Source organism: Vidua chalybeata, chromosome 16, assembly GCF_026979565.1.
Source record: "Vidua chalybeata isolate OUT-0048 chromosome 16, bVidCha1 merged haplotype, whole genome shotgun sequence".
Lineage (NCBI taxonomy): Eukaryota > Metazoa > Chordata > Aves > Passeriformes > Viduidae > Vidua > Vidua chalybeata.
The window spans coordinates 14,808,464-14,826,479 of NC_071545.1; the positions used below are offsets into that span (position 1 = coordinate 14,808,464).

At 47.0% G+C, this 18,016-nt stretch overlaps 1 protein-coding gene across 4 annotated transcripts in view; it reads left to right on the forward strand.

The window, feature by feature from the left end:
- The window catches only part of LMF1 (lipase maturation factor 1), a 155,779-nt gene that overhangs the window by 3,729 nt on the left and 134,034 nt on the right, over positions 1–18,016 (forward strand). Inside the window, exons 1-2 of one of the 4 annotated variants that reach the window (XM_053957613.1) lie at positions 4,291–4,357; positions 4,530–4,850. In XM_053957613.1, coding sequence (XP_053813588.1) covers positions 4,321–4,357; positions 4,530–4,850 — 358 coding nt within the window. In that variant the 5' untranslated portion in view covers positions 4,291–4,320. Of the gene's footprint in view, positions 1–4,290; positions 4,358–4,529; positions 4,851–18,016 lie in introns of those variants that run through there. The other 3 variants (XM_053957612.1, XM_053957615.1, XM_053957616.1) reach the window with 3 other exon arrangements.

Here is an 18,016-nt window from a genome sequence, read left to right on the forward strand (position 1 = left end):
TTGTTCCAGCTCAGTGCTCCTTGGCTGGGCTGTGCAGCACCAGCAGTGCATCAGCTCTGGGTCCTCTGAGCAGCTGCATCCCCCTGGAAAGGGAAAAAAAATAATAAAGCAGAGAGAAGGGAATGTCTCTCTGTGTCTTCTCCTTGCCCAAAGCCCCTCTGGAGCAGAGGGATCTTCCCAGGGCATCCTCCAGCTGCAGGCTGGGGTGGTTTTGAACAGCCTGAGACCCAAAGGGAAGCTTTTTCTATTTCCACACCCTTTCAAACAAGGAGGCAGCAAGGAGATAAGCACTTCAAACCACCCCAAAATCTTCAGCTTGGCCGTGAAAGGCAAGAAAACAAAAAAGGTGTAAAAAAAACCACAGCACTTTGTTGTGTGTTTTTTGTGGGTGCTTGGCTTCACCCTTTTGCTCAGTGCTCTGGTGTTGTTGCTTCTGTGTTGCAAAACTTTGCAGGGGAATTCGTCAATTGCAAATTTATTTGATTCATTTCTCTGGTAATAAAATACCAGGAATATTCTGCTCTTTCTTCTTTTTAGCAGTACAACCTCAGCTTGCAGCACCCAGCTCAGGGCCTGTTCAAATGCCTGGTTGGGTCAAAGGGGCACTTGATAAACTGCTCCAGGCAGAGTTTTTGTGTGTGTGTGTGCAAAACGTAGTTTGGTTTCCAGGCAAAGCTCTGTGCCCTTCGTTCAGTTCTTCTTGTGGTTTGGGCATTAAGGAAAAGTTAAGACCTCTTTTAACAAGAAGGGGGAAGACAGAAAAAGCCATATGACCGGAAAGTTTTGGATTTCACATCTTTAAATCTTTCCTGAGCATGAAGAATGGGATCCTCTCATTCTCCCACCGTGACAGGCTGAGCCTGGACTGAGGGAAGGGAGCTGAGGTGCCAGGGAAATCTGGATGGAGCGAATCCCTTTGGATGGGGACGCTTGGGTGGTGGTTATTGGTACCATGTGGGGCTGAACGAGGAACACGCTGGGTTTGGGGGGACAGGGGAGGCTGGGAGCGGGGGGAGTTAATGGAAAAGTACAGTGAAGCACCTTCCGAGGTGAGGATAAGTAGGGAAGGTCTATTAGCAGCCCTGGTAATTTGCATGTATTATGTAAAGCTCAGCTGGCAGCTCCCATGTGAGCTGTCAGAGGCTCTGCAGTGGGAGGCAGACCTGGAGCTGCTCCGTTCCTGCCACCTGCACAGCCCGGTGGAACACGGGGCTGGGCACTCCCAAATCCTGGAGTTGTCTGTGGGAAGCACAGGCAGTGAGCCCAGGGGTGGTGGAAGCGTGGTGGGGGTTGTGCCAGGGCTGGAGGGGTTGCAGAATGCCAGGGAAAAGCTCCAGGAGCAAGGAGAAGGGGGTCAGTGTGCCCCAAGCCCTGCAGGGTGGTGATGGTGCCAGTCAGCGCCCAAGGTGGAAGCAAAGTTGTTTGAGCTGGAGGATGCAGAGTGAGAAATCCCCAAACACAAGGAAGAGAGGTTCCAGAATAAGGGTTAAGGAAGAGGAAGGAGCACCCTTTGGGGGAAAAGGGACTTTTTTACCCCCTGACCAAGCCACGGTCAGAGGGATGGAGAAGGCAGCAGGGTCTGTTACACTGAATTTAAGGCTCCAGATTCTCTGGGCTTCAGGGAGAGGAAGCAATGACAAGCTGATAAATAACTTCCCTTTTTCCCTCCTGCATCTGGGCATCTCCTGTGCTGCTGAAATCCTCTGCAGTCTCTGTCTTTAGTTTCAGCTCTTCCCCGTGTCCAGCAGCACAGGAACTGCTGCCTGAGGGGGAAACCTCAGGAGATGGAGCAGGGAGGGTGGAGGTGGGAGCCGAAAATGGGGGATGAGCCCATCCCAAAGGTGCTGGAGAGGGAGCCTGGAGTGATCCATGAGCATGGGGAGTGTCCAGGAGAGGGAGCTGGATCCGGGCTGGAGCTCTGGGAATGTGAGCATCACCTGGCAGGTGATGGATCAAACACGGCTGGGACGGTGGGCTTTGCTTTTGGGGGGGGTGAATCCTCCCAAAATCAGGGCTGGTGCTGCTGGGTTTTCATCGTGGATGGTGCTGTGGGAAATCCCAGCAGTGGGAAATGGGAAAACCCCCTTTGGAGTCTGAGCTGGGCCATCCAAAATGTGAATTTCAACTCATGTTTTGCAACTCCAACCCGTGTTTTGCTGCCTGCAGGATTTTTTCCAGCACTTTGCTGGAATTGCTGGCGTTTGTTTTTCCTAATTTACCCTTTCCTTGTTTGTCTTGTGCACGGCGCAGGGGTCTAATTTGGACTTTTTTAGGCAAAAACCTGCTCAGCATTTATGGGTTGGGGTAGCAATTCTGGAGCATTTAGAGGTGAATTTGATTAGCACTTTTGCATAACTGTGCAGCAAATTGCAGTGCTAATCACGGGAAATCAAGCCATGGAGTTTTAAGGCAGAACTGGCTTTCAGTTGGCTTTTTAAGAGCCAAAAATGAAGATATTAAGCTGTCTGAAGCTCAGAAGAATTTTATTTCTGCTGGTTTCATGTCAGACTTTATGATTACACAGTTGTGCTGAGCTGAGCGTTGGTAGAAAAATATGGATAAAATAGAAAACAATTTTTGTCCCAGAGCTGATCCTGTAGTGTTTGAATCAGCTTTTCTCATGTCTCTCCCTGTCCATAATTGAGTAAAATAACTGAAGAAAAATGTCTTTTATTTGTAAAATCACTCACTGTGTAGAAAAGATGGATGGGAAGAGCCACAACCCATTAACTCCCAACTTTATTGTGCCATCGCTGGGGTCCAGGATCTGCTGGAATCAAAGGGAACCCTCCCACTGACCTCTGCTGTGTGCTGCTGATGACTTTTAGTGGTTTTTAAATGAGAATAAAACCCATGGCTGTGTGCAGAGAGCTGGGGGAGCGTTAAGTGGATTAAGTGGAACCCACTGGAGACCTTTGTCTGGGGAATGGGACTTTCAGTCGGATTCCCTGGGGCTGCAGACTTTGGGTTGCTGCTTCAGACTTCAAAGAAATGGGAATTTGGGCTCTGATTTCACACAGCCTCTCCCCGCAGTGCTCCCAGAGAGAGACACCAGATGAACACCAGGGTTGTTGTTTGCAGAATGCCAGCATTGAGATAAGGAAGGAAACAGATTTGATCATTAACCAAGCAAGATTGGGGAGGGGAACAAATTGGCTTTTTCCAGGAGCTCTGGTGCTGCTGCCCATGACGTGGCTGGTGTTTGGGTAATGTTTGAAGGATGGGTAAATTAGTGGATGCAGCCTAATCAGGAAATGTTGGCCTTCCTCATTTTTTTTTTTTTTTTCCCTGAGACATGGAGATTACTGGAGTTACAAACTGCAAATTGGTAACTGCAGGAGATGCCTAAAATATGAGATAATGCCTAAAAACTGCCCAACTTTCTCTGTAGGACATCAAATGCTAGGTCTATGAGCTGTAATTAAATTGCTGATGTGCTGTTAAAAAAAGCAGCTGGCTGGTCTAAGAGTGTCCAGGGCTGGAGCAGAAACACTGTAAATGGGACAGCTGTAAGGACATGGAAAAGTGGGAATTTAAGGGGTGGGAAAATGGTAAGATTTTGGATATCCAACCTTCCAGGATGTGAGAGGATGCAGAGGGTCAGAGCTGCTGTTCTGGGCAGTTGTGGTGAACCGTGAGCTCAGAGGATTGAGAGTGCTTTGAGCAGCTCTGGGCCCCTCAGCACGGGGAGGAATTGGAGCAATTCCAGAGCTGGAGCCAGGCTGGGAGAGCTGGAATTGCTCACCTGGAGAGGAGAAGGCTCCAGGGAGAGCTCAGAGCCCTTCCAGGGCCTAAAGGGGCTCCAGGAGAGCTGGAGAGGGACTGGGACAAGGCCTGGAGGGACAGGACACAGGGAATGGCTTCACATTCACAGAGGGCAGGGATGGATGGGATGTTGGGAATTGTTCCCTGTGGGTGGGCAGGCCCTGGCACAGATTCCCAGGGAAGCTGGGGCTGCCCCTGGATCCCTGGCAGTGTCCAAGGCCAGGCTGGACAGGGCTTGGAGCACCTGGGGCAGTGGGAGGTGTCCCTGCCCATGGCAGTGGTGGGATGAGAGGATCTGTAAGGTCCCTTCCAGCCCAAACCACCCTGGGAGTCTATGAACACCTCATTAATGGTGTAGATGAGTTTAAGCTGTCTAATTAACAATATTTTGATCTTTGAAGTGTTTTCAATACAAGGAAAAGATTCTGGTCCTTGATAGATGCCCAGGTAATGTTGTGTGAAGGTGGGGACCTGTTCTCCTCCAAAGCCAAGACAGGGTTGATAGAATTCCTTTCCCTGCTGCATTGTGGTTCATAGCAACCACAGAATCCTGGAATGGTTCACCTTGGAAGGGACCTTAAAGATCCTCCAGGTGCAAGCCAGGGAACCTTTTGTTGGGCACTGTAATGGCTGTGCTGAATTTCATGGAGATAAGGACTTGGGAATAAATTCCTTCCAAGAATGGCTTCTCTAGCTCTGCATTCAAACCAGCTCCCTCATGCTGGGTGATTCCTCACAGAGTTTTTCTCCTTGTTCCCCTGCAGTCGTGGCCTTCCTGGTGGCCTTTCAGCAGAACAAGCAGCTGATAGGAGAGAAGGGGCTGCTCCCCTGCCAGCTCTACCTGCAGGACATCAAGAAATACTTCAAGGGGAAGGTCGGCCTGGATGCCCTGAGCTATGCACCCACGCTCATCTGGTTCCTGGACTGGTCTGCCATGGACAGCACCTTGGATTGCCTGGCCCTGGCTGGCCTGGCAGTGGCAGCCTTTGTGCTGCTGACTGGCTGTGCCAACATGGTCCTCATGTCCCTGCTGTGGCTCCTCTACCTCTCCTTGGTCAACGTTGGACAGATCTGGTGGGTTCTCAGTCCCTCTGCTCCGCTTTCCCCTCGTGCTGTTTTGTGCTTCACCTTGGTTTTCCTGGTGCCGTTTGGGTTTCCAGTCCAATTTGTGATTGCTCCTCACCAGATTGTCCATGTAGGAATGTGAGATAAGGACAGGGATGATTTATGGGCACAAATGATTTATGGGATGTCCCTGCTCTGTCTTACCTGGGAAATCCACCCTGAGTTCTCTGTTTGTTGGTGCAGGGTGGGGTTTGATGATCCCTGTGGCTCCATTCCACGATTCCATGGCACTCCACGATTCCATGGCACTCCACAATTCCATGGCATTCCACGATTCCATGGCACTCCACACTGCGTTATCCCAGCTCTGCAGTGCATCCCCTCATGGCTGTTGCAGGGGAATTCCCTCAATAATTGCTTTTAGGGTGGTTTCTCAGTTTTCAGCTCTGCCCAGGGGAGAGCTGCAGTTCTGTGCTTCAGGCTAAGCACAGAAAGTTGGTGGGGGGAAAAGGAGAAACCCTGACTCCTGTCAGGCACCCTGCTGCAGGGGAGGGCTGTGGTGCCCAGATAAAGGGGTTTGGTTGTCCTTGCTCTTGCTAAGGCCCCAAATACATTGTTTGAAAGAGGATGTGCCCTGAAAACCCCAAATTCCATCAGGTCACCTCCTGAGGTGCCTCTCTGCCTGCAGCTGAGCTCATGTGGAGGGAAAAGCTTCTGCCATCAAGAGGTGCCCAGGGAGATTCTTCCCAAATTTTCTGGCTTTACAGCAGGACCCCTTTTCCACAGATGGGCTGAGTGGATTTGATTTTAAGGGTTTGCATGTGCTGCCCCATTCACTGCCATCCTACTCCAGCTGGAATGTAAGTGGGTGAAGAACAGCCTCTGAAAAGCTCCATTCTCTGAGCTCTTAACTCAGCACCAGCTTAAAGCTGTGAGACCAAGCCCAGAGTTGGACAAATAACTCAGTGGATGGTTTTTCACTGCCTGTTTCCAAATTATTCTGGGATTTCTTGTCTATTTTCTAGATGTTTTAATGTGAAAGGACAGGAATTTGAGCATCCTTCTGCTCTGGCTTCCAGGGATACAGGAGCAAAACCTGGCTGTGATCCTTGGCTTCTTCCTCTTTGTGTTTCTGTTTAGAGGGGAGATAGAAAAAAAAATCCCAACAACCTTCCCCCTGAAGCTGCCAAGGTTTTGTAGTTGAGCTCTGGTGACTCCAAGGCTGGAGGTTTGAGCTGTTAATTCCTGGAGCAGTGGGATAATTAAGACAGGCTCTCTTCATTAGTGCCCACAGCTCTCTGGAGTGCTCCCTGTGCTGGTGCTGTTGAGCTCTTGTAGTTTTATTTTTTTATAAAATATTTATGTAGTTTTAATTTTTATATTCCAATTTTTAACACCTGGAATATGGTTTTTTTTTCTGTGTCTTGGAGCAGTGGGTGCTGTGCCTTTCCTCTGCTCCCACTCCTCCTGGCACGGGGGGTGCTGGCTCCTCTGGCCAGTCCTGCAGAACTCCTGAGGTCTTCCCAAAACAATTCCAGCTGTGCCTGCTGAGCTCTGAGTGGCTGTTTTGGCACCTTTCTTAAGGAAGAGGCAAAGATGGGGGGTACAGAGAGAAGCCTTTCCCTCTCCTCACCAGCCCTTGTCCAAAGCCCAGTTCTGAGCAGGGGGAAGCTCAGGGATGAGGGTTGGGGTCCTCTCCCAGCTCCAGGACAATGATCCTGGCAGGAATGCACCTGGAGCCTGTTGTAGTTTGAAGGAATTGACTCCTGATAGTTGAGATAAGGCTGGATTATTTTTTTATTTTCCCCCTCCTTTGCTCCTTGAGATTTAGGGGGTGAAATTTAGCCTGGTGTGCAACAGAAGCACACCAAGGGGGAAGGGATAAGAGAAAAGGGGGGATTAGAGGTGTTCCCTCAGCTGATTTTCCTCTTAATTTCAGTATTAAACAGGAAATGAGGTGGTTCTTGGGAAGGGCTGAGGGAGAAGACTCCAAGCAGCCCAGCTCATCCAGCTGTGGGCTCATTTTCATCTGGGATGGGCCAAACCCAGATTATTCCTGTGGTGCCTGCAGTGAGACATGGAGCTCCCTGGACAGAGGGATGCTGGCTGCTCCCAGTGCAGGGAGCAAAGCAGAGCTCCCTCAATCCTCCCTGTCCTTCAGGAGCTGTGCTGCTGGAAAGGGAGCAGCTCACAGTGCCCAAAATCTGCAGTGCTGCCCTTAAAACCAAGCCTGGCCTTAAAACCAAGGCTGGCTTTGAACCTCCCTTCTCACAGTGGTTTGTAGGTGGTGCAGTGATTGTCTTGCTCCCAGTTTGGGGCAGGCTGAGAGGTTTTGGTGGGTTCTGTTGCTTCTCCAGAGCCACCTGCAGGAGAGCACAGCTCTCCTCAAGTGGGGAGGACAATGCCAGGCATTCCTGGCTGCAGTGGTGAGGCAGCCCAGCAGAGAGGTCTCTGAAATGAGCAGGAAATTCTTCCTGTGGCCCAAATGAAAAAAAAAAAAATCCTTCTGTGGCTCAAAACAAAAACATTATTTTCATTTTTTTGTACAATTTTGCTGTCCCTATCCACTGGCCAGCCTGGGCTCCTGTGAGCCACCCCCTGGGCTCTCCCCATCCACCAAAATCCTCTGCTGAGCCTCCCTGGGAAGCCACTCCAGGGAAGGTCCAGCAGGATCAGCAGGAGTAGAGCTCTCTTCTTTAGGCCAGTGAGGGACAATTTATTCCTTTTATCGCCTTTTTGTCTATTTTAATTTTAAATGTCCCTATTTGTTTTGGGCTGCTGAAGGAGCAGCTCTTTCAACTGCTGCCCAGCTGGCTTGGGCTCAGCCAGGGGAAGCTTTAGAAGAGCAAAGGGTGGCCTTTGAAGGGCAGGACGAGTTCCCTGCCTGCCCTGGCCCCACCTGGCAGCTGGGGAATATCCACAGGCCAGGGGACAGCACAGCTGAGGGCTTGGAGGGCCTTAAACCCCTCAAAAAAACTGCTCCTCTGAGCTGCTTGCAGGATAAGAGAGTATTTGGGCAGCCTAAAATCCCAAGAAGCAGGCCCAGCTTATGTCCCTTGGCTTTGGCTGTTCATTGTCCTTGACTCTCAGCAGCCTGAAATAAGATGTGTTGTAAAGGCAGGTGAACCCGGGGGGAGGAAATGCTGATGTCAGCTCAGACAGAAGGCTGAATGATTTCTTTATTATAACTATGCCATAATACATTAACTTACTATTTAAAGGAGATAGTAAAACCACAAACCTACTTTTCTAACTCCCATATCTAACTCACAACTTGTGACCCTCTCTGAGAGTGCAGCCACAGTGGGTTGGATTGGGTTGGATTGGATTGGGTTGGATTGGATTGGGTTGGATTGGATTGGGTTGGATTGGATTGGATTGGATTGGGTTGGATTGGATTGGGTTGGATTGGGTTGGATTGGACTGGGTTGGGTTGGATTGGGTTGGATTGGGTTGGGTTGGACTGGGTTGGGTTGGATTGGGTTGGATTGGATTGGCCACCAGGCTCAAACAATCCTCACCAGAATCCAACCAAGCAATCACCCCCAGGTAAACAATTCTCCAAACACATTCCACACGGGAAAAACAAGGAGCAGAAATAGAAATTGTTTTCTCTTTCTTCTCTCTGTGCTCCTCTATGAAAAATCCTGAGAGAGAGAAGAATGTGCCTGCCACAAAGATGCACTGTGGTGGTTCTCAAAGTGAAGTGACCTGGCAGAGAAATTTATTTATTTTGGTGCCTGGGAAGTGTGGGGTTGAGATTGCCAGTGCTTTCCACCTTGAAATGTGGCAGTTTTTGTCATTCTGGGCACAGTGTTTCCCAAAGCAGCTGTGGCTCTGTGCAAAGTAAACCTGGGTGTGTTTGGGGTCAAGGCCACCCATGTGATGGTGTCACACTTCCATCAGAAGCTCAGTGTGTCTGCCTTCAAATGCTGGTGTTTTTTTTTTTTTTTTTTTCTTTTTTCCCCATCTGCCACTTTGAACTTTTTCCTTTTGAAGTAGGAGACTGTAAAGAAGTTCAAAATCTGCCAGGGCAGAGGAATATTTAATATCTGACCTGTTGGGTGAAGTGCTGAATCATGATGTTCATTTTAACCTTGATTATTCCTGTCATTTCTGCAGTAGTAAAATGACAGTAGTCAGTTTGGGTCGAGTAGAAGTGGTTTCAAGATCTTTAAAAAAAGATTTTTGTGGGAATTCCTTGTAGCCTGGCATCCATTTTGCAAATCCAGCTTGTCCAGAGAGCAGCTCCACTGGTCCCATACAAGTGGCTTTGCCTTTCTCCCCACTTCCTCCCTCCTGGATATTCCTAGCGTGGGTTTTCATCCATTTAAACAAGAAGATGGGAGAAGCTTGGTTGGTTTAACCAAAATCCTCGTGGCAAGTGACCCCAAAAGCCTCCATTTGTGGGGTTGGTGTTTGTGGGGATGAGCAGGACAAGCTCTGTGGGAGAGGCTTCCAGCAGGAATTAAATCAGTTTCTGCAGGAATTAAATCAGTTTCTGCACCAGAGTCACTAATGCACTTCTAAAATGACTGAGTAATTCTGGGATAAATTCACTTTTATCCCCCAGTAAGGTGTCCCCAGAGAGCTATTACATTTTCTTATAGAAACAAACTTTTCAGCTACTCTGCCACTGATCTCCTGTTTCTTCTCCTGTTGTTTCCTCCCTTCCAGCATTTCCAACTGGCATCTGAAAACCCTTCCTTCCCTTGGGTTCTTGTGTTCCCAAAGCTCATTGCCCATTGTCAGACAGCACAGATTAAAAAATGGGGAAAAAAAAAAAAAAGAGCTGGGATTGTGGGATTTTTAAATCCTTTATTTTCTTTCTGGTTGAGTTACAGGAGCTCGAGGGAATAAGTTAAACAAGGCAATAAATAAAATGTTATAGCACGAGGTTCTTTTTAGTGTGCTCTTCCCTTGGGGAAAAGGGTGGGGCAGCTGCTGCCAGCAGGGATTTTGGGGGGGCCCAAAAGGACCAGGCAGGGATTTTGGGGGCCAGGGAAGGACCAGGCAGGGATTTTGGGGGCCAGAGAAGGACCAGGCAGGGATTTGGGGGCCCAAAAAAGGACCAGGCAGGGATTTGGGGAGCCAGAGAAGGACCAGGCAGGGATTTGGGGGCCCACAAAAGGACCAGGCAGCACCTTTTTATCCTGCAAGGAATATGAAATGTGCCCTTTGAAGCCCCAAAAATGGCCCAGAGGGGAGGAGATGCCTCAGTTTCTGCCCCCGAGTTCCTGGTGGTTTTTCATCTTGAGCTGCTGGAACAGAACAGTTTGGAAGCTTCACATTAAAGGGCATTTTGGAAGGCCAAGTGTGCAGCAGGTCAGGAAGGCTTGGCTCTGAGGCAGGTGCTTTAATTGCAGTGAAATGAGTGTCCTCAGGAGTTCATCTGCAGCAGAGAAAGAGGAAGGGCTGGAGTGTGGTGGAGGCTTTGTGGGGTTTATTCTCATGAAGAAGCACTTGAGCCATGCAGGGTTTAATCAGGGTGAGCTGAGGGCTGGGTCAGGCTGAGCTCCAGTGCCTGCTGGGGCTCAGGGAGTGTTCTCCCTCTCCAGGAGCATGTGAGTGGCCATTAAATGAACCTCTTCCAGTGCTTTTTCTTCTTATTTTCTCCACCTTTGGGTTCTGAGACTTCAGGTGCTTTGTCCAGAGTGATCCAGCCCAGGAAAGGTTGGAGACAGCTCTTTGAGTTTCTTACTCCAGCGTGGAAAGCAGCCAGGGTGTGAATCAGGGCTGGATTTGGCAAAACATTCCCATTTTTGAGCACTTTTGGTTGTGACCCTTTGATGCTGAGGGCACAAGAGTGTGGATGGGATCATCCTGGAGTGGTTTGGCTTGGAAGGGAATTTAAGGCTGATCCCATCCCACCCCTGCCATGGGCAGGGATGCCTTCCACAACCCCAGGCTGCTCCAAGCCCTGTCCAGCCTGGCCTGGGACACTTCCAGGGACCACCAGGACCTCACCATCCTCACATTCCTTCCCACTCTCCCACCCAGCCCTGCCCTCTGCCAGTTTGAAGGCATCCCTCCCTTTCCTTGTCAATCTTCTCTCTCCCTCTTTCCTGCAGGTTCCCTTCAGGTCCTGGCAGGTCACAGTTAGGTCACCCTGAGGCTTTTCCAGGCTGAGTAATCCCAACTATCCCAGCTCCCTCCCTCTGCCCATCCTGGGCTTTCCTCTGGCCTGGAGGAGCCCTGTCCTGAGCAGCAGATGGAAAAATCCCCCTTGGAGCATCTCCCAGCAGCCCAAGGCAGCAGGAGTCAGTGGCTCAGGGGTTTTGAAGCAGTTTGGATAATTCAGGAAGACTTTTTTTTTTTTTTTTTTTAATGAGATGTTTCCCATGTTTTTTTATTTTTTTGCAGACCCTGAAAATTCAGGAGCTGTGAAGAAAGGAATGGCAGCCTGGGTGTCCTGGGTTTTATCAGGACACGTGGGAAGTTCTCAGGGATTGCTGCCCAGGCAGGAATGGATGTGGCAGCTGTGCTTGACAGGGTGACCTTGGCAGGGGCTTCCCATCAGTCTCCATCCTGCTTTATCATGTCTGGAAGTGATACAGGCTTGTACTGAGGGGCTGTAATTCTTAACTGAGACCAGCTTTCTGTTCAGGATGGAAATGGAAGCAGAAATTCCTGTTGTGCCTGAATGCAGTGTCCAGTTTTGTGTATTAAAAAGAAATATCTTTAGATAAACCTCATTAACCAATATCACCTTGGTGCCTTTGCTAAACTGGAGGTTTTTAGTGCCTTGTAAACAGAACCCTTTTTGCAACCTGGCTTTATTTTCCCAGCTCTCCAAAATACCCCAGAAACAACACCTAGAAAAGCCAGAATATCTTATTCCTTAATCTGGCCTTGGCAGGGAAGCTCAGGAATTTCTTTGTTATCTCAGCCTCGCATCCCTTTTGCTCCGAGCTGCCCTCCCTCTGTCCCCAGCAAGAAAAGATGATCTCTGCAAACATCAAGCCAGAGTTGCAGGATCTCAGGGGGTCATCCTTCCTGCCCAGGAAGCTGCTTTTTGGCACTTCCTCCCCGCCCAGAAGAGAGGGAATGGATCGGTTTCAAAGAATGCTGCGAGCAGCCCTGAGCACTGGGGATGACACATTAATGAAAACAGAGATTAATTCCATGTGACACCGCTGCCTTGCAGCACAACTGGGAGCTAATGAAGCTAATGAGAACCATATCTGGGGTGAGGGATGGAAACTGAATCGTGGCTGATGGCAGAAATGGAGCACTGAGTGTTTTTTTCCCCCCCCTCCCAGCGTGGGGAAGGTTTCCCCTCCTTGCCCCGGGTTGGGGTTGAGAGGTCCCAGTGGGATCTGCTCAGCTGGGATCTGGAGTGGCTGGGCAGGAGGAGCAGATCCATGGCTGGGTTAGTGCTGCAGAGCTGGAGTGTGGGAGGCTGCTGGTCCTGGGGGAGGCACTGGGCAGAGTGCTGGGCAGCAGGGGCCAACCCCACAGAGGTTCGTTAATGCAATTAAGGGATTCCTTTTTTAATCAAGCAGTTCCTGACGTCCTGTTCTCCTGGGATTTTACCTGCAGAACCTTTCTGCTGGTAGCAGCAGGATCCCAGCAGTGCTCAGGAGGTGATTCCCACTGGTTCTGGGTCCTGGGTGTGTCCAGGCTGAAGCTGATCCCGAGGTTTTCCATCGGTGTCTGTTGTAAAATGCAGGTGAACCCAATGGGAGGGAATGCTGATGTCTGACTCCAGCTCAGAGGGCTGAATGATTTCTTTATTAGAACTATGCTATAATACATTAATATATTATATAAAGGAAGATACTAGAACTATAAACCTATATTTCTAACTCCCATATCTAACTCACAACTCGTGTCCCTCTGTGAAAGTGCAGCCACAGTGGGTTGGATTGGATTGGGTTGGATTGGATTGGGTTGGATTGGATTGGATTGGATTGGGTTGGATTGGATTGGCCACCAGGCTCAAACAATCCTCACCAGAATCCAACCAAGCAATCACCCCAGGTAAACAATTCTCCAAACACATTCCACATGGGAAAAACAAGGAGTAGAAATAGTTTTCTTTCTTTCTTTCTCTCTGTGCTCCTCTATGAAAAATCCTGAGAGAGAGAAATGTGCTGCCAGAGGTGTCCAGCTGTGCACCTGCAGCTGGGGCTCATCCCAGCCTGGGCTCTGTTCCCATTTCCCTTTCCCTGGACTCAGTGTCCAGCCCGAGGAGCAGCTCCCAGTGGGGTTCCCAAAGCTGCCACCTCAGCACTGGCAGGATTTGACCAGAGCAAGCCCCACTGGAGTCTGACAAACTGGGCAGTCACCCGAGCCAGGCTTTGGGATCATTTTGGACTTTGGGAAGGAGCGTGGGCAGAGTTGGTGGGTGCTGGGGCTCAGCTGCATAATTCCCATTTGCTCTCCTGACCAGGCCTTGCCAGGGGAGCGCAGTGTGATGTTTTGGGAAGAGCCAGGTGGATGCACATCCCATTCCTCACCCCCAGCTTGGCTCCAGGCACCTTTCCCAGCACGAGGAGCAAAACCTCCTCCTCCTCCTCACCCTTTATTTTTAATGTTAGCCGTGTTCCTCCCATTTCAGTGTGGATGTTGTAATTACAGAGCACAGCATCCCAGCTTTTAGAGCTCTGCGACCACAAGAAAGTGAATCCAGAAACCAGACTGGTTTCATTTGCTCCCATTCCAGCTGATTTCCTCCCCCCACCATGGCTGTGCAGTGCTGAAGGCTTGGCAGGGACCAAAACCAGCTGTCAAATAGGTTTCTTACCCCCACACTTTTAAGTTAATGATGTTCTGAAATTAATGGTGCACCAGACTAATCCTGGATCTCATTTTGATGGATTTTGCCAGGGATGTTTCCCAACTGGGCTGGGGAAGTGAATCCCCAGGTCCCAGAAAAAGAAAAAAAAAAAAAAAAAAAAAAAAAGGGTGTTTTTCCATCCCAAGTGTTTACAGCTTTAATTTGGTTGGTATATTGTGGTTTTCCAGCAAGCTCTCAGTAACTTTTGGAAGCTGTGGATGAGCTTTTCCACTGCTCAGAGCCAGGGAAGTGGCAGTGCCTGGGTGTCCCTTTGCTCTGGAAGTGGCTGTGGGCACAGGGAGAGGAAAGCTGAAGGAGCTGAGTTGGATTAGCTGAGAGACAATTTAAAAAGTGAATTAAATTAATTAGCTGAGGGAAAGGAAACGGAGAATAAGGTGTGTGAAAGAAGCAGAGAGGTTGTGGAGTCATCCCTGGAGGTGTCCCAGGCCAGGCTGGACAGGGCTTGGAGCACCTGGGACAGTGGGAGGTGTCCCTGCCATGGCAGGGGTGGCACTGGGTGGGATCTGAGCTTTTTCCAACCCAAACCATCCCAGGATTCTGTTCTCTGTCCTGTCTCCCTGGGCACAGGACAAGAAGCTGCTGGTTTGTGTGGTGGGAAGGCAGATCCAGGTCAGGCTTGAGGAAAAGCCTCCTAAATGCCCACGTGGAATAATCCCAGGCTGGATGCCTGGAGAGGGAGGGGAAATCCCAATTTCTGCCTGGCCAGGCCTCTGGCTGAGGTGATTCTCTCACAATCCTCTCCTGGGACAGGTGCATTTCCCACATTTTCTGTGCTTCCATGGCTTAACCCTTCTCAGCACCCTGCTGGCTTTGTGGCAGGTGGCTCGTGCAGCTTTCCCTGTGGCTGGAATTTTGGAAGGAAGCTCCTTTTGGTTGCCTGCTGTTGCCTGGGGCTGCTCCAGGGCAGGTGATCCCCTGGGATATGGAGATCCATCCCTCCCTACCAGAGGGAAGACCTGCAGAGTTAAAATGCCACATTCCCAACCTTCCCAGGGATGGGATTCCTCCCAGTGGAGCTCCCACCATGTGGAGACCTCCTGGAAAACCTCCTTTTGGGGACCAAATCCTGGTGGAGAATAGAAAATATCCCTGTACCCAATAACTTTTCCCTCATCCCAAGTTCCAGAGCCCAGGGAAGAGAGGGATTCGTGATGGAGATGGAAGTTGCCATCTGGGATCACTTTCCATGGGGGATGTTCTGCATGGGGAGCAGCAGTGGGAGCTGTTAACACCAGCTGCAGATTTAGGGATGAGCAGGGAATTCTCTGCCTGTGGGAATTTAGCTGGGAGGTGTTGGGCACTGCTGGGCTGGAACTGGTTTTACTCTGGTTTTGTTACAAATTCAGCTGGGTTTTCCTCAGAACGTGCAGAATTTCTAGCTGTGAAACAGAGTTTATAGATGTGAAGGTAAAATCTGCCTGGTTTATCCTATTTTTAATGGACTCTATTTGGAATTTTTTTTTTTTGGGGAATATTTTACAGGTTTAGAAACCCCTGTCCCAAACAACCCCTGCATTAAATAACCTGTGCAGCTCTGGGGTAGCTGAGTGGAGAAAGAAATGTGAATTTATGGGGCAGGTCTGGCTGATGAGCTCCTTCTCCAGCAAACAAAAACCATCATCCCTCCTGCTTTGCATGCAGGAAAAAAAGGAATTATCTGGAAAAGGTGGCATTTTGTGTCAGGTGGGGAATTCCTGCTCCCTGGGAGCTTTTGTATCCTCAAAGCCCTGACAGCAGGAAGTGTTTTCCTTGGGAATAATGGGGTTCAAAGCAGGTTTTGCTCTCAGTTTTTACTTCCCAGGAATATACTGAAGCTAGAATTAATCATCAGGACAAGGTGGTGAAAACAATTTAACTCAAATATTAAATGATGTTTATGATTCCCAGCTGATCCTGGCTAAGTGGGACATGGATTTTCCTCCCCTGACAACTCAGGGCTAAAAATGTTGTCTCTCCCAGCAGAAAGCAGCTGTGACATCACTTTTTTAATGGGATTTATGCAATCCAAGTGGAATATCCTTTGAATCAGCAGAATCTTTTGCAATCCAAGTGGGATATCCTTTGAATCAGCAGAATTTCTGCGTTTGACAACACGCAGATCAAAAGTTCTGCTGCTGAAATTTACCCCCAAGCCTGCGAAATCAAATCCGTGTTTTTCCTTATCTGTTGGGAATGTTTTAAATACCAAAATGTGGGGGGAAAAAATAAAAAAAACAGCAAACCCCAACTACATTTTTTTTAATAAATACTTCTGTTAACTCGTTATAGCCGCCTTGAAAAGGGAAACTGGTGATTAAATTCCAAACCCCGACCTGAAATCCGTGGGAGTTGGGTACCTGCCCTGCTTGTACCTATTAAAAATGAAGAAATCCCTGCAAGAATTCCTGCTGTTTTTATGGATTCGGAGCGGGCCATTTGGTTTGGTTTCCTTGGCATTTGTCTCGCAGGCTTCTTCAGAGAAATAAATCCACAAGTGTTTGCCTGTCATCACATGACGAGGCCGGGAGCCTGGATTGATGTAATCAGCACCAGGCACACGTCAGAAAACTTCATGTGGTTCAGCAAAATACAATATTTTATTAATTCCTCCTTTTGGGGAGGGGTGTTTTTAATGAGCCTCAGGGGGTTCTTAACTTGTGCCAAGAAATGAGAATAATTCCTGTGAGTTGGTGTTGAGCAGCACCAGGAGCGCGGTGGAGATCAGCAAAGTGAGGTTCCCCTAATGACAAATAACTTCATTAAAAGCTGCTTTTATTATTAATTAAATTACAAATTGTCCCGCTTTTTGTTTTGTTTTTTTTTTCTCTCTTTATACATCGGTGAATTTGTAGGAAATTCTTGTTAAATATGGTGTGAAATATTGAGGTTGGTTAGTTCAAAAAGCCATCAATGATGAGAATAAAATGCAATTTATTCAGGAGATTTTTCAGTCGTAGCAAATCCTTCTAAAAATCTTTGAAACCTGGTGTGTTTCTTAGAATTGGGGTGGTTTTTTGGGGGGTTAGTTCAATATGCTGCAAATACAAATAAGTATTAATACATATAAATAAATACATATAAATACAAATATAAATGCATATAAATATGTATTGGGGGTGTTTTTTGGGGGTTAGTTTAATATGCTGCAAATATAAATAAGTATGAATACATATAAATAAATACAAATACATAAATAAATACAAATACATATAAATACAAATATAAATGCATATAAATATGTATTGGGGGTGTTTTTTGGGGGTTAGTTTAATATGCTGCAAATATAAATAAGTATTAATACATATAAATAATTACAAATATAAATACATATAAATATGTATTGGGGTGTTTTTTTGGGGTTTAATTTAATATGCTGCAAATATAAATAAATACAAATACATACAAATAAATACAAATACATATAATACAAATATAAACACATAAATATGTATTGGGGTGGTTTTTTGGGGGGTTTAGTTTAATATGCTACAAATACAAATAATTATAAATATATATAAATAAATACTAATACATAAGTACAAATACATATAAATACAACTATAAATACATATAAATATGTATTGGGGTGGTTTTTTGGGGGGTTTAGTTTAATATGCTACAAATACAAATAATTATAAATACATATAAATAAACACAAATATAACTACATATAAATAAATATATACATAAATACAAATGCATATAAATAAATATAAACACAAATAAATATAAACACATATAAATAAATACAAATATAAATGAATACAAATATAAATAAATACAAATATAAATAAATACAAATACAATCACATATAAATAAATCCATTGGGATTATATGGGATTGAAGCCATACTGGGAATAAACAGTATATATATATATATTATATATATATATATAATAATATATATTATTATTATTATATATAATATATAAATAATATAAATATAATAATATAAATATAATAATAAATATAATAATATAAAATAATAATAATATATATTATTATTTATATATAATTATATATTTATATATAAATATATAAATTTGAAGAACAGCATCTTAAAACTTGCCCAACTTTGGGATTAAAAGTCAGTTTGAATCAGAGCTGGTAATTTCACAGGAAATCACCGTGCTGCAGCTGAGGCTGAAGGGAATTGCAGTGGGAAGAGCAGGAGCAGCCCTTGGGACCTGGTGGGATTTGGGGCAGGGATTTTCCTTTTAGCCAAAGCAATTCCTTGGAGCGCTGAGCAGCCCAAAAATCCAGGAATTTTCTCCTCTTCCATTTCCATGCAGCAGCCTTTGCCCGTTTATGGCACATTTTGTGCAATTCAGGACTTTTCTGTACTCCCTGACAGCGTTTTGAAACCCCAAATGTTGGAAGTGAGGAACAAAACCAGCACGAGA